Source organism: Anolis sagrei, chromosome Y, assembly GCF_037176765.1.
Source record: "Anolis sagrei isolate rAnoSag1 chromosome Y, rAnoSag1.mat, whole genome shotgun sequence".
Classification (NCBI taxonomy): Eukaryota; Metazoa; Chordata; class Lepidosauria; order Squamata; family Dactyloidae; genus Anolis; species Anolis sagrei.
The window spans coordinates 33,666,062-33,690,206 of NC_090035.1; the positions used below are offsets into that span (position 1 = coordinate 33,666,062).

A 24,145-nucleotide genomic window follows, 5' to 3' on the forward strand; every position below is an offset into this window, starting at 1 on the left:
TCATAATAAATTGTGGCAAGTTCTTAGTGGGATGGGCATCCCAAGCCACCTTGTCTTTCTCCTGAGGAATCTGTACAAGGACCAAGTAGCAACAGTCAGAACTGACCACGGAACAACAGACTGGTTCAAGATTGGGAAAGGCGTACGGCAAGGCTGCATCCTCTCACCCAACCTTTTTAACATGTATGCAGAACACATCATGCAATGTGCGGGGCTGGATGAATGCAAAGCTGGGGTGAAAATTGCTGGAAGAAACATTAACAACCTCAGATATGCAGATGACACAACCCTGATGGCCGAAAGCGAGGAGGAGCTGAGGAGCCTTCTAATCAAGGTGAAAGAAGAAAGCGCAAAAGCCGGGTTGCAGCTAAACGTCAAAAAAACCAAGATTATGGCAACAAGAATGATTGACAACTGGAAAATAGATGGAGAAACCGTGGAGGCCGTGACAGACTTTGTATTTCTAGGTGCAAAGATTGCTGCAGATGCAGACTGTGGCCAGGAAATCAGAAGACGCTTACTTCTTGGGAAGAGAGCAATGTCCAGTCTCGATAAAATAGTAAAGAGTAGAGACATCAGACTGGCAACAAAGATCCGCCTAGTTAAAGCCATGGTATTCCCTGTAGTCACCTATGGATGTGAGAGCTGGACCTTAGGGAAGGCTGAGCGAAGGAAGATCGATGCTTTTGAGCTGTGGTGCTGGAGGAAAGTGCTGAGAGTGCCTTGGACTGCGAGAAGATCCAACCAGTCCATCCTCCAGGAAATAAAGCCCGACTGCTCACTGGAGGGAAAGATACTAGAGACAAAGTTGAAGTACTTTGGCCACATCATGAGGAGACAGGAAAGCCTAGAGAAGACAATTATGCTGGGGAAAGTGGAAGGCAAAAGGAAGAGGGGCCGACCAAGGGCAAGATGGATGGATGGCATCCTTGAAGTGACTGGACTGACCTTGAGGGAGCTGGGGGTGGTAACGGCCGACAGGGAGCTCTGGCGTGGGCTGGTCCATGAGGTCACGAAGAGTCGGAGACGACTGAACGAATGAACAACAACAACAACAATTATTTTACTCTGTTATTATTATTATTATTTTACTCTATTTATTATTACATATATTATTTTACTCTATTATTATTACATTTATTATTTTACTACTGTTATTATTACATTTCCATTATATTACTCTATTGTTGTTGTTGTTGTTGTTGTTACATTTATTATTTTACTCTCATTATTATTGGAAGGATATGTAAGCACATTTACATTGAAGTAAGTTAGAATAATGAATTAATCAGAGTTGGACAGTCTTATCTTAAATTACAGTTAAATGTAAATATTTAAAACCTTCTGATGCCTCAATTAATGTAATTTTATTGCTATCTATTTTATTTTGAAATTTACCAGTAGCTGCTATATTTACCACCCTTGGCTTATACTCGAGTCTATACATTTTCCCAGTTTATGTGGTAAAATAAGGTACCTCGGTTAATGTTCGGGTCAGCTTGTATGCAAATATATATGGTACGTTGACATCAGAGTTGAAAGGTTATACTTGAGTTTTGGCTGTATCCACTTTAAATAGTGAAGTTGAAAGAGGTCAATAGGTATGTGCTTAACAAATGACTTATCTTTGTAGTGACTCCCACTCCTCGCCCCTCTGATGGTGTGGATGTTTATTTTGAAATGCCTGGAGATGGGAATGAGCATGCTAACTTTCTGCGTGCCAAGATGGACTTGGAAGAGCGCCGCATGAAACAGATCAATGAGGTAAGTGCAGATGAACTGAAAAAAGTGACGTTGATTGGCATCTCTCCTCTTTCATAGTTTGTGGATATTTGTTTTTAATTACATACATAACACACTTTGTATTTTTGAAGATCATTTGGGCCATCTTAGAAAATAACAAAAGTTTTAGATCTTTCTCCAAATCCAAATTAAGTCATATCATGGAAAATTACCTTTTTGGAAGAAAACTCCCAGGATCCTCCAAGTAGTATGGCCACGAGAGATGGTGTTGGGAAATTATATCATAAAATGAAACTTTTCTAAGTTCTTTAAGTTTTGGAGTGTTTAGTACACTAGTCTTGAAGGCTTCACCATAATAAAATTAGGAGATGGTTAGGTGGATACCAAAAAGCACAAAACAGTTGTTAAGTTGTATGGCAGGGGAAGATGTGAACTTCTAAGCAAAGACATTATTGATACTCATTACTTTGTTTCAATTTGACAGGTAATGAAGGAATGGGCCGAGGCTGACAACCAAGCAAAGAACCTGCCGAAGACAGACCGACAGGCCCTCAATGAGGTGAGATTTGCTTTGGATCCAACCTGTCTTTGAGATCTAATCTCCTTCTATGAACTAGTGCAGGCCTTGAGATCTGCTGGGGAGGCCCTTCTCTCAGTCCCACCACCGTCACAGCTGTGGTTGGTGGGGACAAGAGAGAGGACCATCTTGGTGGTGGCTTCTTGGCTCTGGAATGCCCTCTCAAGGGAGATTAGATTATCCCCAAATCTCCAAACCTTCAATTCGAACCTAAAAACATAGCTATTTACATGGGCTTTTGACCTGGATTAATGTACTGTGGTCATGTGTTGACGTCGACCATTGTTACTCAACACTTTAGTTTGTATTTGAAGAAACCCAATGACCCACAGGTATGACTGTGTTTTAGAATTTTTTTAAATTTTATCAATTGACATTGTCCATTGTTTGTATTCAGTCAAATTGTGCATTATTTTGATTATATGTAATTCTATTTTGTGTTTTATTAGCCGCCCCTAGTCCCTTCAGGAAGATGATGGCAGGGTACAAATTAATTATTATTATTATTATTATTATTATTATTATTATTATTATTATTCTTTGAAGCAGATTTCATTGAAATGAACTTTAAAAAAGCTTCTTCCATTTGCTTCTTATAAAGTCAGTTTGCTGAAAGGTACAAGATAGTCCTCTTTAGTATTGGCCCCATGCATATGGAATTCCATGTGTCCTCTATATTTTCCTCCATCATTTGAAGGGGCAGCAAAGGTGGCCTTGATAGTGGTGCCTGCTTTATAAAATACTCTTCCTGAAGAGATTCCCTAGCATTATTGCAGTATAATCTGGATACCAAGTGAATTCTTCTAAAAGTGAAACCTTACATCCCTGTGATGTTCTTGTAATCCTCTTTTTAAAAAATAATTGCCCCAATCCTCTATGTGTTTATTTTATGTTTATTGTGGAGTTGAAAGCCACTCCACAAATTTATTTGAAATTTGGAGTGTACATTCTCTGAATAAATGTAAGAATTAATATCATAGAATCATAAACTTGGACGAGACCTCATGGGCCCATCCAATCCAACCCCCTGCCAAAAAGCAGGAAAATCACATTCAAAGCACCCCTGACAGATGGCCTTCCAGCCTCTGTTTAAAAGCCTCCAAAGAAGGAGACTCCACCACAGTCTGGGACAGAGAGTTCCAATGCTGAACAATTCTCACAGTCAGGAAGTTCTTCCAAATGCTCAAGTAGAATCTCCTTTCCTGTAGCTTGAAGCCATTGTTCCATTGTGTCCTAGTCTTCAGGGCACCAAAAAAAAAACCAACAAAAAAACAAGCTTGCTCCCTCCCCTATGACTTCTCCTCACATATTTATACATGGCCCTCATCATGTCTCCCCTCAGTCTTCTCTTTTGCAAGCTAAACATGCCCTATTATTTAAGCCGCTCCCCATAAGGCTTGTTCTCCAGACCCTTGATCATTTTAGTCACCCTCCTCTGGACATATTCCAGCTTGTCAATATCTCTCTTCAATTGTGGTGCCCAGAATTGGACACAGTATTTCAGCTATGGTCTAACCGAGGCAGAATAGAAGGGTAGCATGACTTCCCTAGATCTAGACACTAGGGCTGGGCGGTTTAGTTTCGTTAATTGTTTCGGATTCGTTGTGAAGTCGTTTCGTTATTATTTCTGCATGTCTGGGGCAAGTTTTATAGTTGTTTTTTGTTTAATTAGTGAAAAAAAATTACAATATCACACCAACAGTCAACAACAGAGGGAGAGGGAAGCTTCAGAAGTTCCCCCTGTCCCATTTGGAGGTTTTTTAGCGTATTTCACGGTCGCGTCCGCCATTAACGAATCGATTCGTTATTGTTTCGAAATCGATTCGTTATTGTTTCGTAATTTTTTAACATTTATGAAATTTCGTAAATATCGAACTTTTTAAAAGAAAAATTTCGGAATTCTTTTTAAAATCGAAATGCAAAAACCCCCCAAAAACGAATCGATTTTAGAAACAATTTTTTCCGTTGTTACCCAGGCCTACTAGACACTAAACTCCTATTTATGCAGGCCAAAATCCCATCGGCTTTTAAAGCCACTGCATGACATTGTTGGCTCATGTTTAACTTGCTGTCCACGAGGACTCCAAGATCTTTTTCACACGTACTGCTGTCAGGCCAGGCATCCTCCATTCTGTATCTTTGCATTTCATTTTTTTCTGCCTAAATGGAGTATCTTGTCCCTGTTGAATTTCATTTTGCAAGTTTTGGGCATTCATCTCTCTGATCTGTTAAGATCATTTTGAATTCTGCTCCTGTCTTCTGGAGTATTAGCTATCTCTCCCAATTTGGTGTTGTCTGCAAACTTGATTCTTTTCCTAAGAACAGGAGCTGAGGCCTTTAGATCTGGCTCTTTTTTTCCAATTGTAGGAATTTGGAAGAGCAACCCACACAAGGATATTCCTCCCTTCACTGCTGGAGGGAGGAATTGATCTGTGGGTTGTTCTCAACCTACAAAGCCACCTGTCTATTAGAGGAGAAAATGCATGCAAAAACCAACCTTCAAATATAGAACAGAAATGGGCAACTTGTGGCCCTGCAAAAGCTATGGGACTGCAGGTTCTATCACTCTTCAGCATAGTCTGTACTGCCCAGGACTGAGTGCCACTTCAGTCCAACAACATTTGGTTTCCTGATGGTTTCCTGCTGAATTCTTCAATATGTACTGGCCTGTTTAACTTCGGCATTGTGGCAACACTGTATGCTCTCAGCTAATCATCAGTATACTCAACCTTGACTGAATTTTCTGTTTTCCCAGCACTTCCAGTCTATTTTTCAGACACTGGAAGAACAGGTGGTGAGGGAGAGGCAGCAGCTGGTGGAGACTCATCTGGCCCGTGTTGTGGCACTGCTGAATGATAATCGCCGTGCAGCTTTGGAGAGTTACCTGACTGCTGTGCAGAGTGATAATCCCCAGGTGAGTACAGGTGTGGTGAGGGAGTTCAGTGTGGGAAGCTTTGAGTAAGGGCTCCCTAGAAATCAGCTCAAAGCTACTGTAATTTATTTATGAATTATATTTATATCCTATCTTTTCTCCAGTGAGCTTAAGAAAATGTGTATGCTTTTTGTCGCTGTCCATTGTGTTCATGGCTCCCTGGTGGCACAGCAGGTTAAACCTGCTGACCAAAAGGTCAGCAGTTCGAATCTGGGGAGTAGGTGAGTTCCCGCTGTTAGTCCCAGCTTCTGCCAACCTAGCAGTTCAAAAGCATGCAAAAATGAGTAGATCAATGCGAGAAGGTAACAGTACTCCATGGAGTCATGCTGGCTACATGACCTTAGAGGTGTCTACGGACAATGCCGGCTCTTCAGCTTAGAAATTGAGATGAGCACCACCCCAGAGTCGGACACAACTAGGCTTAATGTCAGGGGAAACCTTTACCTTTATTTTATCGTGCTCACAATCACAGGTAAGGGAGGCAGAGAGGGAGTGTCAGGTCCAAACTCAATCAGTGAGTTCCATGACTCGGTGGAGGATCTGAATTTTTGAAATTCCCACTCACCACCCGCAACAATAGTCATACCAGCTGTATGTAATGGGGGGATAAAGGCATGTTCCCTCTCTTGGGATGATTTTGCTTTCTTCTGCTTCCTCAGTTGTTTCTTTCATTTGGCCATTTCCAGAAACAATTAATTCCTCTCCATACCTTTTACAATGGCACCTTTGTACTTGTTCTAGAGGCAATTCCTTATTCAGTTGACAGTAACCTCTTTAACCATTCTTTCCCATTGCCTGCACTCCCTTTCATGCTTCTGTTTTTTTTTCTCATTTTTTTAAGAAAACATACATTTGCAAGTGTTTGTTGCATACAGTGCAATACTCGCCATCTATTAATGTTCTATAATCCTTTATCTCATAGTATATTTCTATTAAGGGGTCACAGTCTACTATCTAAATATTACATAAAAAGATATCATAGATTCTTACTTTGCATCTACTTCTTCCTTGTCTACAGTCTTATAGGATCCTCTATATACATTTTTAATTTAACTTTACATTAAGGTGTTGAATCATTGGTTGCCATTCATTAACGAAGTTGTCTAGTATTTCTCCTCTTAACAATACAGTTATTTTGTCCATTATCAACATATCTATAATATATTTTCCCATTCTTCTAAAGGAGGTATATCTGGGTTTTTCCAATATCTAGCATATACTATTCTAGCTGCCACTGTTGTGTAAAACAAAATTTTTCCAAATTTTCTTTCTAATTCTTCCTTGGGCATATTCAAAAGGTACATTTGAGGTGTCATTTTGAAATTTGTGTTTAACATTTTTTCAAGATATATGTGGATCTGTTTCCAGTAATTTTTTACTTTGCTACAAAACCACCATGTGTGATAGAATGTACTTTTTTCTTTCCCACATTTCCAACATTTGTTGGAACAATTGTACATCTTAGCTAGTCTCTCTGGAGAGAGATACCATCGCAAATGCATTTTATAAACATTTTCCTTTAAGTTTTGACATGCAGTGTATTTCATTCTTCTCCTCCATGTCTTTTCCCACTGGGACATTTTTATCTCTTGGCCTGTATTTTGGGCCCATCTAACTATTTCCTCTTCCGTGTGCCAAGTCAGTAAATTTTTGTATATATATGATATAAGACCTTTTGGTTTCTGAAACATTGCCACATCAAACCATGTTTTCGCTGTCTGGAAGCCTGAGGTTCTAAGTTGTTCTTTAAATTTCTCTCGCAGTTGTCTATGCAGAAGCCAATTGCATTTAAGGCCCTTTTGGTTTAGTTCTTCTAGGGATTTCATTTCTGATTTTTCTAAATCAGTCTGGATCAGTTCCCCGTAGGTTAGCCATTTCCCTTGGAGGTTATTCTCCTTTTTATAATATGCTTCATGCGGGGACATCCACCCTTACTCAATTTACACAAAGACATCCATTGGTCTTTGTGTAAATTCTATTTTTATATCTGTTCCAGGTATTTAGAATTGGTCTCCGTATTTAGTGATCATTAAATATGCCTGTTGGTTTGGCCTTTTGTATGTCCAGATAGGCATGCCATCCGAATGGGAGATTTAGACCTTCTAGATCGAGTAGTTCATTGTCTTCTAAGGACACCCATTCTTTAATCCAATCAAAACAGCATGCGTGAAAATAGAGTTGGAGATTTGGAAGAGAGAGGCCGCCTCTTGTTTTATCGTCATTAAGTATCTTCATTTTTACTCTTGGTTTTTTCCCAGCCCAAATAAACTTTGAAATGTCTTTTTGCCAAATTTTGAAGATTTTTTCATTGTTGATGATGGGTATGTTTTGGAACAAAAATAACATTTTCGGTAATGTTGTCATCTTGATGGATGATATCCTCCCTAGTAGGGAGAGTCCTCGTTTGTTTCATTCCTCTAATTCTTTTCTTATCTCTCTCCACACCTTTTCGTAATTATTTTTAAATAATTCTGAATTTTTTATTGTAATGTATATTCCTAAGTATTTGACTTTTTGTGCAATATTAAATTCTGTATTCTCTTTTAATTCTTGTTTTTCCAATTCTGTCAGGTTCTTTGTTAAGAGTTGACTTTTTTCTTTGTTTACTTTTAACCCAGCTAATTCCGAGAAGTTTGTCAGGGTATTTTTTAGTTCTTCCTTTGAATCATTGGGGTTTTCCAGAGTCAGGACAATGTCGTCAGCAAAGGCACGGATCTTGTGTTCCTTGCCTCCTACACGTACACCTTTTATTTCCTTATTCTCATTTATTTGTCTTATGAGCATCTCTATGCACATTATAAACAGGAGTGGGGATAATGGACAGCCTTGCCTGGTACCCCGTCTTATTTCAATTCTTTGTGTTTTCTCCCCATTGATTATTAACTGTGCATATTGGTCTTTATATATAGTTCTTATTATTTTTATATATTGATCTCCCATGTTATGTGCTTTCAGAGCTTCCGTCATGAATTCCCAGTATAGGCTGTCAAATGCTTTTTCTATGTCTAGAAAAAGTAGTGCTAATTTCCTGCTGGGGTTTTTGTCGAATAGTTCAATTATGTCAATGAGGCATCTTGTGTTCTGTTTGATTTGTCTGTTTGGTAGAAAGCCAGCTTGGTTTTTTGAAATTGTTTTCTTTAGGATATTTTTCAATCTGTTTGCTAAGATGGACATGAAAAGTTTGTAGTCTTCATTCAAGAGTGATATAGGTCTATAATTCTTTGGTTGCAGAGGGTCTCTATCTTCCTTTGGTATTAATGTTATATATGCATCTTTCCATGTTTCAGGTATTTTCCCTTCTTTTATCGAATTCATAATGGCTTGTAGAGGTTTAGTTAAATTCTCCTGGAATACTTTGTAATATTTTGTTGTGAAGCCATCTGGCCCCGGAGCTTTATTACTTTTGGAAGATCGTATTGCCTCTTCTATTTCTTCTATGCTGATTGTTTGATTCAAACTTCTTCTGTCTTCCTCTGTGAACCTATTTATCTTTAACTCATCCAGATACTTTTTGATTTCTTCCTTATCAGTTGTTTTTCTCTTGTATAGATTTGTATAGAATTGTTCAAATACTTTTTTGATTTTGGATGTTTCATGGTGTATATGTTTACCATCTGTTATTTTTGTAATGGGTGCATAGCTTTGTTCCTTCCTTAATCGTAGTGCTAGCCATATTCCAGCTTTATTAGCCCATTCAAAGTTTTTCTGTTTCCATCTTGTTAATTTCTTTGCTATCTCCTCTGATAAGATCAAATCTAGCTGCTTTTGTAGTAACCTTATTTCTTCTTTTATTTTTTTGTCAGATGGATTTTTGTGTTCTCTTTCCTTTTCCTTGATTGCTTCATTTATTTTATCCAGTTGTTCCCTTTTTCTTTTGTTTCTAGTTGCATTTTGTTATATAAAGAACCCTCTTATGACGGCTTTACTTGCATCCCAAACTGTCTCCATTTTTACTTCTCCTGGTTTGTTTCCTGTAAAATATAGTGTTAGGATTTCTTTTGCTTTCTTAACTAGGAAAGGAAAGGAAAAGGAAAAACAGGGAGATGATAGGACCTCTTCGCGGAGAAGATGGGGCAATGTTGACAGGGGATAGGGAAAAGGCAGAACTACTTAATGCCTTCTTTGCCTCGGTCTTCTCACAAAAAGAGAGTCTTCAACCTCAGCAAGATGGAGTGGATGAGGGATTGGAGGACAACCCCAAATTGGGAAAGAAGTCGTCCAGGAATACCTGGCCGCTCTTAATGAGTTCAAGTCCCCAGGGCCAGATCAACTACACCCCAGAGTATTGAAGGAACTAGCGGAAGTCATTTCGGAACCATTGGCAACCATCTTTGAGAGTTCTTGGAGAACGGGAGAAGTTCCAGCAGATTGGAGGAGGGCCAATGTGGTCCCAATCTTCAAGAAGGGAAAAAAGGATGACCCAAACAACTACTGTCCGGTCAGCCTCACGTCGATACCGGGCAAGATTCTGGAAAAGATTGTTAAGGAAGCGGTCTGCAAACACTTAGAAACAAATGCAGTCATCGCTAATAGTCAACATGGATTTATCAAAAACAAGTCATGCCAGACTAATCTGATCTCTTTCTTCGATAGAGCTACAAGCTGGGTAGATGCGGGGAATGCCGTGGATGTAGCGTACCTGGATTTCAGTAAGGCCTTCGACAAGGTCCCCCATGACCTTCTGGCAAGGAAACTAGTCCAATGTGGGCTAGGCAAAACTACGGTGAGGTGGATCTGTAATTGGTTAAGTGGACGAACACAGAGAGTGCTCACTAATGCTTCCTCTTAATCTTGGAAAGAAGTGACAAGTGGAGTGCCGCAGGGTTCCGTCCTGGGCCCGGTCCTGTTCAACATCTTTATTAATGACTTAGATGAAGGGCTAGAAGGCATGATCATCAAGTTTGCAGACGACACCAAATTGGGAGGGATAGCCAATAGTCCAGAGGACAGGAGCAGAATTCAAAACGATCTTGAAAGATTAGAGAGATGGGCCAAAACTAACAAAATGAAGTTCAACAGTGACAAATGCAAGATACTCCACTTTGGCAGAAAAAATGAAATGCAAAGATACAGAATGGGGGATGCCTGGCTCGAGAGCAGTACGTGTGAAAAAGATCTTGGAGTCCTCGTGGACAACAAGTTAAACATGAGCCAACAATGTGATGTGGCGGCAAAAAAAGCCAATGGGATTTTGGCCTGCATCAATAGGAGCATAGTGTCTAGATCTAAGGAAGTAATGCTACCCCTCTATTCTGCTTTGGTTAGACCACATCTGGAATATTGTGTCCAATTCTGGGCACCACAATTCAAGAGAGATATTGACAAGCTGGAATGTGTCCAGAGGAGGGCGACTAAAATGATCAAGGGTCTGGAGAACAAGCCCTATGAGGAGCGGCTTAGGGAACTGGGCATGTTTAGCCTGAAGAAGAGAAGGCTGAGAGGAGATATGATAGCCATGTATAAATATGTGAGAGGAAGCCACAGGGAGGAGGGAGCAAGCTTGTTTTCTGCTTCCTTGGAGACTAGGACGCGGAACAATGGCTTCAAACTACAAGAGAAGAGATTCCATCTGAACATTAGGAAGAACTTCCTGACTGTGAGAGCCTTTCAGCAGTGGAACTCTCTGCCCCGGAGTGTGGTGGAGGCTCCTTCTTTGGAAGCTTTTAAGCAGAGGCTGGATGGCCATTTGTCAGGGGTGATTTGAATGCAATATTCCTGCTTCTTGGCAGGGGGTTGGACTGGATGGCCCATGAGGTCTCTTCCAACTCTTTGATTCTATGATTCTATGATTCTGAGTCCTGTAACAGGTTTTCATTTAGTTTCCAGGAGAAGTCAGTTCTCTTCTTTTTGAAGACTAGCAGAATTGCATTGTGATCTGAGAGGGTTCTCGGCAAAATTTCCATTTTCTTATTCTGTGGGATAAGAGTTTTTGATGTGAGAAACATATCTATTCTTGACAGGGATGAATGTACTTCTGAGTAGAATGTGAATCCTTTCTGATTCTCATATAGGTGTCTCCAGACATCAACCACCCCTGTTGTTTGCAGTAGTGTGTCAAAAGCTATGGGCAATTTCCCTTGATCTTGCTTGATCTTCTTTCCAGAATGTCTATCTATTTGTGGGTTCAGGACTCCATTCCAATCTCCCAGCAAGATGATTTCTTCATAATCTTTGTCTAATAATTCTTTCTCTTATAAAATTTTTCTTTTGCATTATGTGGTCCATACACTCCAACCAGTAGGATTTTTTGGTTTTGCCAGGTAATTTCTATTGCTAATTGGTGTCCAGATTTATCTTTGAAGATTTCTTGTGCTGGAATGTTATCTCTTATATAAATTGTAATACCCCTTTTCTTTTCATCTGCTAGTGAGCAAAAGTATTTCCCAAGTCTTTCATTCTGCATTAAATAGTTTTTCTCTCTTTTGACTCTCACTTCTTCTAAACAGATAATATCAAGTTTTTGTTTGCTTAAGAAGTGATAGATTTTCCTTCTTTTCTCTGGTGTGGACATTCCTTTAATGTTCCAAGATAAAATACATAGATCTGCCATGTTTATTTTATTCGGATATGTCCAGAGTCGCCATATTTGCCGTCGCTAGTGAAAAGTCCTGTCTCTCTTTGTGTTGCATATGTGTGAGTCGGGCTTGATTTCCTTTCTCATTCTCTACTTCTGGGATCAATTTCTGTTGTTGTGTTTTACTAAGGGATATTCTCTCATATCCTCCCACCGCTCCTTCTAATTCTTCCAGTTCTCCCTCTTCTGGTGGTGAATTTCTTTTTTGGTTGTCTTCTTTTCCAAATCTTCTCATAAATTCCTTTGCCTCATCTACTGAGTTGATTGCAAACCATTTAGTCTGGTATCGAAAGCTTATTCCTACAGGCCTGGCCCATCGGTATTGAATTGTTTGCTCTCGGAGAAAGGAAGTTAAAAAATTGAGCTCTCTCCTCTTTTGCAAAATTCTTACATGTAATGTAATGGGGGGATAAAGGCATGTTCCTTCTCTTGGGATGATTTTGCTTTCTTCTGCTTCCTCAGTTGTTTCTTTCATTTGGCCATTTCCAGAAACAATTAATTCCTCTCCATACCCTTTACAATGGCACCTTTGTACTTGTTCTAGAGGCAATTCCTTATTCGGTTGACAGTAACCTCTTTAACCATTCTTTCCCATTGCCTGCACTCCCTTTCATGCTTCTGTTTTTATGCCAGTGATGATGCCAGTACTTGTACTGGGATTTAGGATGGCAAGTTCAACAAGAATGCTAATTAAATCAAGGACCTCTGGCAGTTTGGATTCATTCAATAACAAGCTTGACAGATACCAAGTCTTTTCTTCGGCGGCTTATCTCTTTTTTAATAATAATAATAATAATAATAATAATAATAATAATAACAACAACAACAACAACAACAATGGAGCCCCCAGTGGTGCAATGGATTAAACCCTTGTGCTAGCAGGAATGAAGTCCAACAGGTCAGTGGTTCAGCAGTGCCACAACATGGGCCAGAGAGTGCAGATGAGCTCCATTTGTCAGCTCCAGCACCCCCATGCAGTGACATGAGAAAAGCCTCCCACAGTGATGTAAAACATCAAAATATCTGGACATCCCCTGGGCAATGTCCTTGCAGTTTTTCAAGTCACTCCTGACATGATGATGATGGTGGTGGTGGTGATGATGATGATGATGATGATGATTATTATTTATTTGTAGACCACACTAAATCCCGAAGAGATTCGGGGTGGTTTCCAACATATATGGCAAACATTCAGTGCCAACAAGGAGAAGAAATATAAACAAATTACATCAAAGCAAAAAAGGAGCCTAATTTTAAACTGAATGATAAACAAAATTAACCAAAGATAAAACTTAACATAATCCAATATTTGCTTTAGAAATATTTTTTCATTAAAAAATAATGGTAGCTGTCGAAGATTTGGAACAATTGGCTTCCAAATCTTCAATCATTTTGGTCACCCTTGTCTAACTTGTCTTTTTTTAAATTAATTTTTATTGGTTTATGGTGCATACAGAAAACAAAACTGACACCAGAGGAAAACAGAAATAAATAGAAAACAATAGGTTCTTGTGGGTTTTTTCGGGCTATATGGCCGTGTTCTAGAGGCATTTCTCCTGACTTTCGCCTGCATCTATGGCAAGCATCCTCAGAGGTAGTGAGGTAGAGAGACCTCACTACCTCTGAGGATGCTTGCCATAGATGCAGGCAAAATGTCAGGAGAAATGCCTCTAGAACATGGCCATATAGCCCGAAAAAACCCACAAGAACCTAGTGATTCCGACCATGAAAGGCTTCGACAATAAATAGAAAACAAACAAAACAACAGAAAAGAAAAAAAGGATATACAAAAGGGTATGCAAGTTTACAGAATAGTATACAGTCAGTGCTCGTTAAACATATGAAAAACCAACTTTGACTGTACAGTTATAATACATTAACATTTATTGTCCCTCTAACCCCACACCCGTGAACCCAACCCCCCTGACCTCCGACACTACTCCGTGTGGATCACATAACTAACCCACAACTACCCACATGTTTTCTTTCACTTAATCCCCTTTATGGTGATCTTCAAATCTATTTTTGTCTTCTTTTCGAGATATCCAATTGCCAACCTCCATTTTTAAACAAATTCTTCATTATTTTCTCCTCTGCTGCTATTTGTCAGTTTGGCCATTTGGATATAATCTACTAATTTATCTCTCCAATCCTTAATAGTTAACTCTCCCCCCCCCCCCTTCCATGTTTTAGCTATTGTTAATTTTGCAGCGACAAAACAATACTGACAAATTTCTTCATCTGCTGCGCTAATATGACTTCTAAATATTCCTAATAAGCACATTTCTGGGGTTTTCTTGATTTTTTTTTTTTTGCTAATCATTTTGTTTGTTTCTTTCACCACTTTTTTCCCAGAATTCTTTAACTATGTTGCAGGTCCACCATACGTGGAAAAAAGATCCCTTGCATCTCCAGCAAGCCACTTGTCCTGTTTTATCTATTTTGGCTAGTAACTCTGGCGTTATGTAGGTTCTGTAAAACATTTTAAACATATTTTCTCTAATTGAGCTGGCCACTGAGAATCTTTATTCCAAAGATGTTCCCACTCTTCCAGATCAATATTTCTGCCTACATCTTTGGCCCACATGATCATAACGGTTTTTATTTGGTTATCTACTAAATTGTATTCTAAAATATATTTGTAAAGTCTGGATATTAGGCCTTTGTTCCCCTTCTCGTATTTACTTTCTAACTCTGATTTATTAGAGGCAAATCCTACTTTTGCATCCTTCCTAAATCTGTCATGTAGTTGGGAAAAACTGAACCAAACTTTTAACCCAGATTCTTCTTTGCTTTTAAGTAATCATTGTCCTTTCTCTTTGACTAGATAATTCTTGTATGTGCCGGAGTCAGCATGTGTGGTTGGTCTCTGGACGGCTTCCAGTGGGCACAGCCAAAGGGGATTTTTTGGCTCCATACCCTTCTTGTATCTTTTCCATGTTGCTAAAAGGCTGGCTCTTATTACATGCCTGTTAAATTCTTTGTTCACCCTGTCCTTATAATCCCATAGATAGTCATGCAATCCGTATCTTAAATTATGGCCCTCTAACTTAAACAACTCCTTATTGTCCATTTTAATCCATTCCTTTAGCCAGCTGAAATTTGCAGCTTCATAGTAGTACCTGAGATCTGGCAGTGCCAGGTCCCCTCTGTTTTTCCCATCAATAAGATTCCTGTAGGCAATTCTCCCTGTTTTACCTTTCCAAATGAATTTGACCAGATCTTGTTTCCATATTCCAAACACCTTTACTCCCTTAATAATTGGTAGGTTTTGAAACAAAAACAACATTTTGAGCAATACTATCATTTTTACCACTGCTATACTCCCTAACCAGGTGAGTTGAAGTCTTTGCCAATTTTTAAGATCCCTTTTTATCTCTTTCAGGTTTTGTCATATTTGTATTGGTAATGTTTACTATTTTTGTTACTTAACCATAGTCCAAGATATTTTACTTTGGGGGCTACCTTACAATTAGTTATATTCTCCAATTTAACAATATCACTTTTAGATAGGTTCTTAGTTAGAAATACAGATTTCTCCTTGTTAATTTTAAAGCCTGACACAACACTAAATTCATTAATAATTTCCAATAAGGCATGTATGCTTCTTAAAGGTTCCCTTAAAAAACAGACCAAATCATCTGCATACGCCTTCCCTTTAAATTCATACCCTTTTACTTTAATTCCTTTAATTTCATTAACTTCTCTAATTCTATTATTCAAAATTTCTAATATCCAAATGAACAGTAAGGGCGACAAGGGACAGCCTTGTCTTGTCCCTTTTTGAATTTCTATATAATTTGACATTTGATCATTTATTTTTAATTTGGCTCTTTGCCTTGAATAAATATTGCCTTTCTGAAATATTGACCTACTCCAAAGTGGTCCAATACTTTAAACATATAGTCCCACCTCACATTGTCAAATGCTTTCTCAGCATCTAAAAACAATAACGCGATCTCTCTACTCGGATCTTGTTCAGCGTATTCTAGTGTATCTATCACTGTTCTCACATTTTGGCTCATATGCCTACCTGGGAGGAAGCCTGCTTGATCCCCGTGTACTATTTTGGTTAAGGTTTTTTTTTCAACCTGTTGGCTAGAATTTCTGCGAATAGCTTATAATTGTTACTGACCAATGAAATTGGCCTATAATTCTTCACTTGCTCAATATCTCTGTCTAGTTTAGATAAAAGAACTATTGTAGCTTCCTCCCAGGACTCAGGCATCTCTCCTTGATTCATCGTAGAAAGCAATAAGGGGCCTAATTCTTCTTTATACACCTTATAAAGCAGAGCAGAGAAACCATCTGGATCCTGGGCTTTATTTAATTTAGCTTTATCTATAGCTATTTTCAATTCTTCCCATGTGATTTGTCTATCCAAATCTGATTTCATATCTTCTGTGAGTTTGGTGACCTTTATGTCAGCTAGGTATTGATCTATTTTTTTTTAGTATCTATTGGATTATTTTTATAGAGGTTTCTATAATACTCTTCAAAAACTTTTTGAGTTCTTCTTATGTTCGTGATTGTCTCTCCTTTGCGCCTTATCTTGGCTATTATTGGTCTCTTCCTGTGATCTTTCACTTGCCATGCCAAGAGCCTGCCCAGTTTATTAGCATTTTCAAAAAGTTTTGCCTATTATACATAATTTTCTTTTCTAATTCATTTGATAAGAATAATTCATATTGCTGCTGAACTTTGGCTAGCTCTTGTTTTGCTTTTTTCTTATCCTCCTTAGACTTCTCTAATTCATTTTTCTCTCTAATTTTGGTAAGCATCTCTAATTGCATATTATTTCTTTTTTTACACCAAATAGCATGATGTTGAATTAGTAAACCTCTTACCACCGCTTTTCTGTGTCCCAAACAGTCTTTTCCGCTATATCCTTGTTACTATTTTCTTTAATGTAATTTTGTATTCCTAACCTGATCTTATCCTTTAGTTGTTCAGATCATTCACATTCATAGAAATTTTAACCCATGTGATTTCATCTATTAACCCCCTCCTCTTTCTCCCTCCCCCCTCCTCAAACCACAAATTCATCCCACATCTTGTTACCCATAGTTATATACCCCCCAAGATATTACACAGTATCGAAACAGTCTCTCTTCTTCTTCTTCTTCTTCTTCTTCTTCTTCTTCTTCTTCTTCCTCATCATCATCTGCCCGCTTCTGGCTACTCTGTTCCTTCCCCTTCTGCTTGTGGGCTCAGGCACGCAGCTGAAGATCCCTGGTCCTTCTGCATCCCCTTTCTTCATGGGCGTATCTCCTCTCGATCAGTGTCCTCCTCAAAATCCCTCTTATATTTACATAGAAATTGTTCTGCTTTTGTTACATCCAAAATTGTGTGTCTTTTAGATTTATAGTAAAATGAAAAACCCTGGGGGAATTGCCATTAGAAGACAATGCCTTTCCTCTTCAATTTTGTCACTAAAAAGGCAAATTCTTTTCTTTTTCTTAACAGCCTCATTGGGATCTCTTTGAGAAACCGGATTTTGCGACCTTCCACCATTATTGGAGCTTCATATTGTTTGCTTATAATGAGCTCTTTGAAGGATTTAGAAATTAGCTGGAGGATACAGTCTCTAGGCACTTTTTTAATTCTTGTGTAGGCAGTGTTGACCCTATAGGCTGCCGACACCATTGTGTACACCACATCTGTATCTTTTTCTGCCAAAAGTGTTGTGATGGTCTGAATCAGATAGGATTTCAAATCTCCTTTCTCAACTCCCTCTGGCAGGCCTCTGATTCCGATTGAGCTTTCATTAACCTTTAGTTCCAATAATTCCATCTGATCTTGTAATGTCTCTTGTTTCAGTTGTGCCTCTTTTATCAGGTCTCTGTTCCCCACGGCCTTCTTTTTCAGGGATTTACTCTCTGTCTCTAGTTTTGTTACTTTATTTTCGATGGCATCTTGTCTTTCTGTAATTTTCTTGACAACTTCCCTTAATGAATCCATGCTCCCTTTTAAATCCTGGATCATAGATCTAATTTCCAGAAGAATTTGCTCAGAGAGGCCACCAAGGGGAGTATTGGCATTTGGCTGCTTTTTTGGCTTTTCAGCTCCACCCACCACAGTGGCATATGATGTTATCAGCCCTTTGGCACTCAGCCCAGACAGGCGAGGTGATTGGCCTTTTTTCTCCATTTGTCTTTTTGGTGATGAGCAGCTGTCTTATCGTTCAAGGCCACACGTAGCCACAACAATGAAGAAAAAGCTATGCTGAAGTTGAGGGGGGAAGGGACTGTGGGTTTTATCCTTTAATCATGCAAAGTTGTCTTATTCCAACTTAAAGTTCATTAGGAAGACAAAATAACAATTTCCTTTAGAGTTTTCATTGATTCATAACAAAGTTAATAAAAGCACAGTTTAAGTTTGAGTCCTTTTCTGTCTTCTAGATGGGCTGAGATTGAGGTATGCAGTATGAATCCAGACAATTAAACCCCTTCTCATCAGCCAATAGAGGGAATTAAACAGTCTATCTGTCTTTTGCCCAGGGTATGAATACAAACAGATCCTCTCTGAGTGGTGCACTTTAAATTTCTTTGAGAAGAGCAAAGAAGAGAAATAAACAAAAAGTGTCCTTACTGTGAAAACAAAACTGGCAGCCAATTCTGCTGGTGAGATAATGAGACAGGAGCTCCTTTGGAACCTAGCCGCTGTTTAGATTGACGAAGAGAAATCCTCCGTTTCTTAAATGCTTGCTTTGGTAGTTCCAGCTATCTCCTCACGGTCTGTTCAAATAACAGATTTGAGTTAAGCACAGGAGAATTAATGTTATCTCCCAACTATCTCAATAAATCAGCTGAGGCTTGATGGTAGGCGACCACTCCGCTGCCAGCCGGAAGTCTAACTTGTCAATACCCTTCTGGAATTGTGGTGCCCAGAACATTGGATATCCAAATTCCAGGGCAGTCTGAAAATAATCTTTTTGAGCTCTGTTGTCAGATTGAAAATTGGCAGGATTTGTAGAGTAGAAAAAGCTGAATTCAGAAAAGCTGTTTCTTAACGGCAAAATTGCATGTCAAGTTATAAGTGATGTTAATTATTGTGCTTAGAATTGACTCCACCTCTTCCTTTAGAAAAAGCAGCTGCAAAGGATGGGTAATGGTGTAGGTCAGGACAGTGAGGTCAGAGAAGGGAAATTTAACACACACACAGCACCATTTCCTATTACAAATCCACTGTGAGAGCTCATGTCCAGTAGAGGTATGACACGGAAGGAGAGCAGGACAGAAATACAGGGTTCAACCCTCCTCCCCTATCCTGTGTTCCTTTTGTAAAGGAAGCTTCCCAATTAATCCTTTATATTTTACATCATTGTGCCACCGGGGTCTCCTGGATTTCTAGTTATCTGCTACTCTCACACTTTAACACAATAGCTATAATCACCAGCCCAATGGTAGCATGGCAGTATATTGACAACTAAGGACCAGCTTTAGCACAGCAGGTTAATCACCAGCTGCAGTTGCAGTAAACCTTCCCCACCAAAAGGTTGACGGTTCGAATCCGGGTCAAGGTGAGCTCCTGGCCTTCAGCCCAGCTCCCCCACCCAACTAACAGATTAAAAACAGCAATATGAGTAGATGAATAGGAACCCCATTAAGTGGGGATATATTTTAGACACAGTGTTTCAGAGCAAAGTTTACAAACAAAGAAAGCTCTTCGGCAAGGAGATGAAGCAACAGCACCCTCCTGTGGCCAAAACCGAGCACAGCTTCCAAAAGATGCCGAATGATGAAAAAAAATCCGAAATATACCTATATCTGTTGTCTATCTTGTCATTGTATAGTCAGCATTGAATGTTTGCTGTATATGTGTTCTGTGATCTGCAGAGAGTCCCCTTTGGGGTGAGAAAGGCAGAATATAAGTACTGTAAATATATAAATAAATAGGTAAGGTTTATGTCCATGGGAGCATGACTAAATGGGTCATGGCTCAGGTTACACAGGTGATGTCTTTCACTGTGGCTCACATTCTGTACTTTCCACGCTTATGCCAAATATGGGTGTCAATAAAGAGAAAGACATAAGTGTGCATGCTGGTTGTTCAAATATGAGCAAAAAATGGGAAAGGGATAACTAGCATTCAGCTGATATATTTCATATTTTTCCCCTTTATCCCAGCCGGATCGTGCCCTGGCAGCTCTGAAGAGGTATGTGAAGGCAGAACAGAAGGATCAACGCCACACTCTCCGCCATTACCAACACGTGGCTGCTGCTGATCCTGAGAAGGCTGAACAAATGAAGTTCCAGGTGTGAATCCCCCTCCACCTTTAATCCATCCTCCCATTTCTGACTTGTGTCTACCTTTCTATGTAAGAGGGTGGCCAGCATGTAACTCATGGGCCTTGTGTTCCACTTCCAATTTTTTTGCAGTCCCAGAGTGCTTTAACTGACTGAACTTAAACACCAAAAAAAGAACATAGCTGTCTTAGAAACCTCTAGAAATCATACTTTGCCTTAAAATCCCATTGCATACCCCTCTGTACTTATTTTGACTTCAAGAGATGTAATTAAACAGGGGCTGGAATTCTAGCCACTTTTGCTTGAAGAGGGTGGTGCAACCCATAGGGGCTCCCAGAAACTTTGTCATTCGGGGAACGTTGGTTCATGTTGGCTTCTTCTTCTCTAGGTGTACACACACCTCCATGTAATTGAAGAACGGATGAATCAGAGCCTGGCTTTGCTCTATAAGAATCCCCAGCTGGCTCAGGAGCTTCGAGGAGACATTGGTAAGTACCCAAATCCATTTCACACAATGCAGTATCTCCCTTCCCCTTTCAATTCTCTTCCCAACCTCACTATTCAAACCAGGGACAGTTTTACCATTAGCCAAGAGCCGTGATGGTACAATGGGTTAATGTTGTTGTTGTTAGGCAATCCCTCGTAGCTCAAGGATGATTGTCTTCCAGATGTGGTGTCTTGGCGATTGGTCTGTAGATGGCTGTGGAGCCCTATTCTTGATCCAGATGTTCTTCCAGGCAGAAGGTGGTTCTAGTCAGGGTTGGCTTGATGTGCCTTCCTCTTGGCATGTTTCTCCCTTTCACCCTCCATTCATGCCTCTTCAAATTCTGCAGCACTGTTGGTCACAGCTGACCTCCAGATAGAGCGCTCAAATGCCAGGGCTTCCCAGTTCTCAGTGTCTATGCCAGAGTTTTTAAGGTTGGCTTTGAGCCCATCTTTAAATCTCCTTTCCTGTCCACCAACATTCCATTTCCCATTCTTGAGTTCGCAGCAGAGTAACTGCTTTGGGAGACGGTGACAGGGCATTTGGACAACACGTAGTTGATGGCATAGGAGCATCACTTCAATGCTGGTGGTCTTTGCTTTTTCCAGCACACAGACATTTGTCCGCCAGTCATCCCAAGAGATTTGCAGGATTTTTTTGAAGGCAGCATTAATGGAATAGTTCCAGGAGTTTCTTATAACATCTGTAGACAGTCCACATTTCACAGGCGTATAACAGGGTTGGGAGGATAATGGCTTTATAAATAAGCACCTTGGTCTCCCTACAGATGTCCCGGTCCTCAAACACTCTCTGCTTCATTCGGAAAAATGCTGTACTCGCAGAGCTCAGTTAGTGTTGTATTTCACTGTCAATGATGACTTTTGTGGAGAGGTAGCTGCCAAGGTAACGGAAATAGTCAACATTTTCTAATGCTACACCATTAAGCTGTATTTCTGACATTGCAAAGGGATTGGCTGTTGTCTACTGCAGAGGTCCACTGGATAGCATGTAGAAGAGGGCTCTCATTGGTGTTACTCCAACACTGTAGAAAACACTTCCTTAAAGTGGGCATCAGTTTCCACTCCGGCTGGTTTTAGGAAGGGTATGAAGACATGTTTCAGCCTGGCCTTTTTCGCTATTTTGATTATTGTGACAGTTTGTATGATTAGTTATTGGTGATGTGTCTTAGCTGTCATATACATCACGTTTCTTCACTGAAAAGGAGAGGTGAATACAGTATTGATTGATTGATTGCACTTATATACTGTTTTTTTCAACCCTGCGGGGATCTCAAGGTGGTTCACAACATAATCAATGCCAGATTTAATGGTAATACTATTACTAGAAGCAATAATATTACTAGTAGTGGCAGATTTGGTGGTAATATTGGCAATAATATTTGGCAATAATATTGAAATCTAATGCTTACAAAACAAGATAAAAAGCAATCTTTTACCAATTTCCATTATCCTGAACCAAACTAGAAAAAGGTATTTTCTGAAGAAGAAAAAAAAGATTTACACAGAAATTATTTCCACCATAACAATTGCAAACAATTGTGAAACCTGAATATGCATTTTCCTCATCTTTCTAGATGTTGCCTTCATTAAGTGGGTTTTGAGTGAAGGAAGAGACTTAGTTCTTTGGGGGAAAAGTGGGGGGGGGGGGGTCAAGTATTTATTGATGACAAGTTAAAATCTCGGTCCTTGGCTAGACCTCAGAATAATTTACTGTTCTCTTTTTGGGGACAATGTTCTTTCAGAGGAGTTGCTGCGATCAGAACGTGTCTCCACCAGCGACCTCCTCACTACTTCCATCTCAGAGACTCATTCCACAGAGGAGTTCTTGCCCATGGACAGCAATGAGGACCTTGTTTCAGAGAGCCGCTCTTACCCTCATGATGGAGAAGGTGAGTGCCCTATGTCTGGATTAGACACTTTGCTTTGCTTTGCAGAGGTGAGGAGTGTAGCCTACTGGCAGTCCTTGCATATCATAGCTGATATCAGGACAGTACAAATGATATTGACTCATAGGAAATGTGGCCTATGGATGAAACTAGAAGGATTCCCAGGGAAGCCAGAATGGCTCCCTTCCTCTTGTCCTTCCGGTGACAGCCTAAACCCTTTTTTATTCAGACAGGAGGTGCTGTGGTTTTATAATAATCATACTAATACTAATAATAATAGTAATAATAATAATACAACAGCCAGCAGAATGATTTTGTTTGCTGTGGACTCATCTTGTTGTGTTTCAAATAATAATAATAATAATAATAATAATAATAATAATAATAATAATCACAATCCAGTAAAGGTGGTCCCAGTGGTGATTGGCACACTCGGTGCAGTGCCTAAAGACCTTGGCCTGCACTTAAACATAATTGGCGCTGACAAGAATACCATCTGACAGCTGCAGAAGGCCACCTTACTGGGATCTGCACGCATTATTCGCCGATACATCACACAGTCCTAGACACTTGGGAAGTGTCCGACATGTGATCCAATACAACAGCCAGCAGACTGATCCTGTTTGCTGTGGACTCATCTTGTTGTGTTTCAAATAATAATAATAATAATAATAATAATAATAATTATTATTATTATTATTATTATTATTATTATATCACATCACCATCTCTCAAAAGGGACATGGGGTGGCTTACAAAAGCACATAGTAGTGTAACAAAATACACAAGATACAGTAAAATATATATAACAGTGTCAATCTACATAAACAAATATATCCAGGACAGATATAAATCCCTTCTAGTTTAAATAAAATACTCAGTAAAATGCAGCAGTAGCTGCAAATTAAAATACAGCCATATCAATGTCAGTCACATGAAATGAAAGAGTATATGCATTGAATATGTTGAATTATTTTTAACTGCCAATTTTAATACTGTTTATATTTTATTCTGTTTTAATGTTTGTATATTCGTATCTTTTAATATTAAGCCACTTTTATTTTAAGCCGCTTTGAGTCCCATTCGGGGGAGATAAAGTGAGATATAAATAAATATAATTATAATAATAATAATTTTAAAAGAACAAGAAAACAATAGCAAAACAAACCAGAAGAGAGTAGTCCACGCTCTTGTTACATCCCGAATAGATTACTGCAATGCACTCTATGTGGGGTTGCCTTTGAAGACTGTTCGGAAACTTCAATTAGTCCACTGAGCGGCAGCCAGATTAATCACCAGAGCGTCATACAGGGAGCATATCACCCCACTGTTATGTCAGCTCCACTGGCTGCCGATCCAGTTCCGAGCACAATTCAAAGTGCTGGTTTTGACCTACAAAACCCTATACGTATCTATCCGAACGCATCTCCTTCTACGTCCCACCTCGGAGTTTGAGATCTTCTAGGGAGGCCCTCTACTCAGCCCCACCTCTATCACAAGTGAGGTTGGTGGGATGAGGAGCAGGGCCTTCTCGGTGGTGGCCCCTCACCTGTGGAATTCACTCCCCGGGGAAATTAGGTCATCGACATTTCTCCTCTCTTTTAGAAGGAAATTAAAACATGGATTTGGAACCAGGCTTTCGGGTAATCTGGCAGATAGACAAAGGACAAGGGACGACTA

The 24,145-nt window shown here is 39.5% G+C and overlaps 1 protein-coding gene across 7 annotated transcripts in view; it reads left to right on the top strand.

The window, feature by feature from the left end:
* LOC137095060 (amyloid beta precursor like protein 1-like) overlaps positions 1 to 24,145 on the top strand; it is a 129,306-nt gene that overhangs the window by 74,900 nt on the left and 30,261 nt on the right. For all 7 annotated transcript variants that reach the window (XR_010908775.1, XM_067461257.1, XM_067461259.1 and 4 more), the window contains 6 exons: positions 1,634 to 1,764; positions 2,228 to 2,302; positions 5,076 to 5,234; positions 19,956 to 20,084; positions 20,464 to 20,563; positions 22,322 to 22,468. Coding sequence is in view for 6 of the 7 variants with exons in the window: in XM_067461257.1 (XP_067317358.1) it covers positions 1,634 to 1,764; positions 2,228 to 2,302; positions 5,076 to 5,234; positions 19,956 to 20,084; positions 20,464 to 20,563; positions 22,322 to 22,468 (741 nt within the window). In the remaining variant the exon portion in view is untranslated. The remainder of the gene's footprint in view (positions 1 to 1,633; positions 1,765 to 2,227; positions 2,303 to 5,075; positions 5,235 to 19,955; positions 20,085 to 20,463; positions 20,564 to 22,321; positions 22,469 to 24,145) is intronic.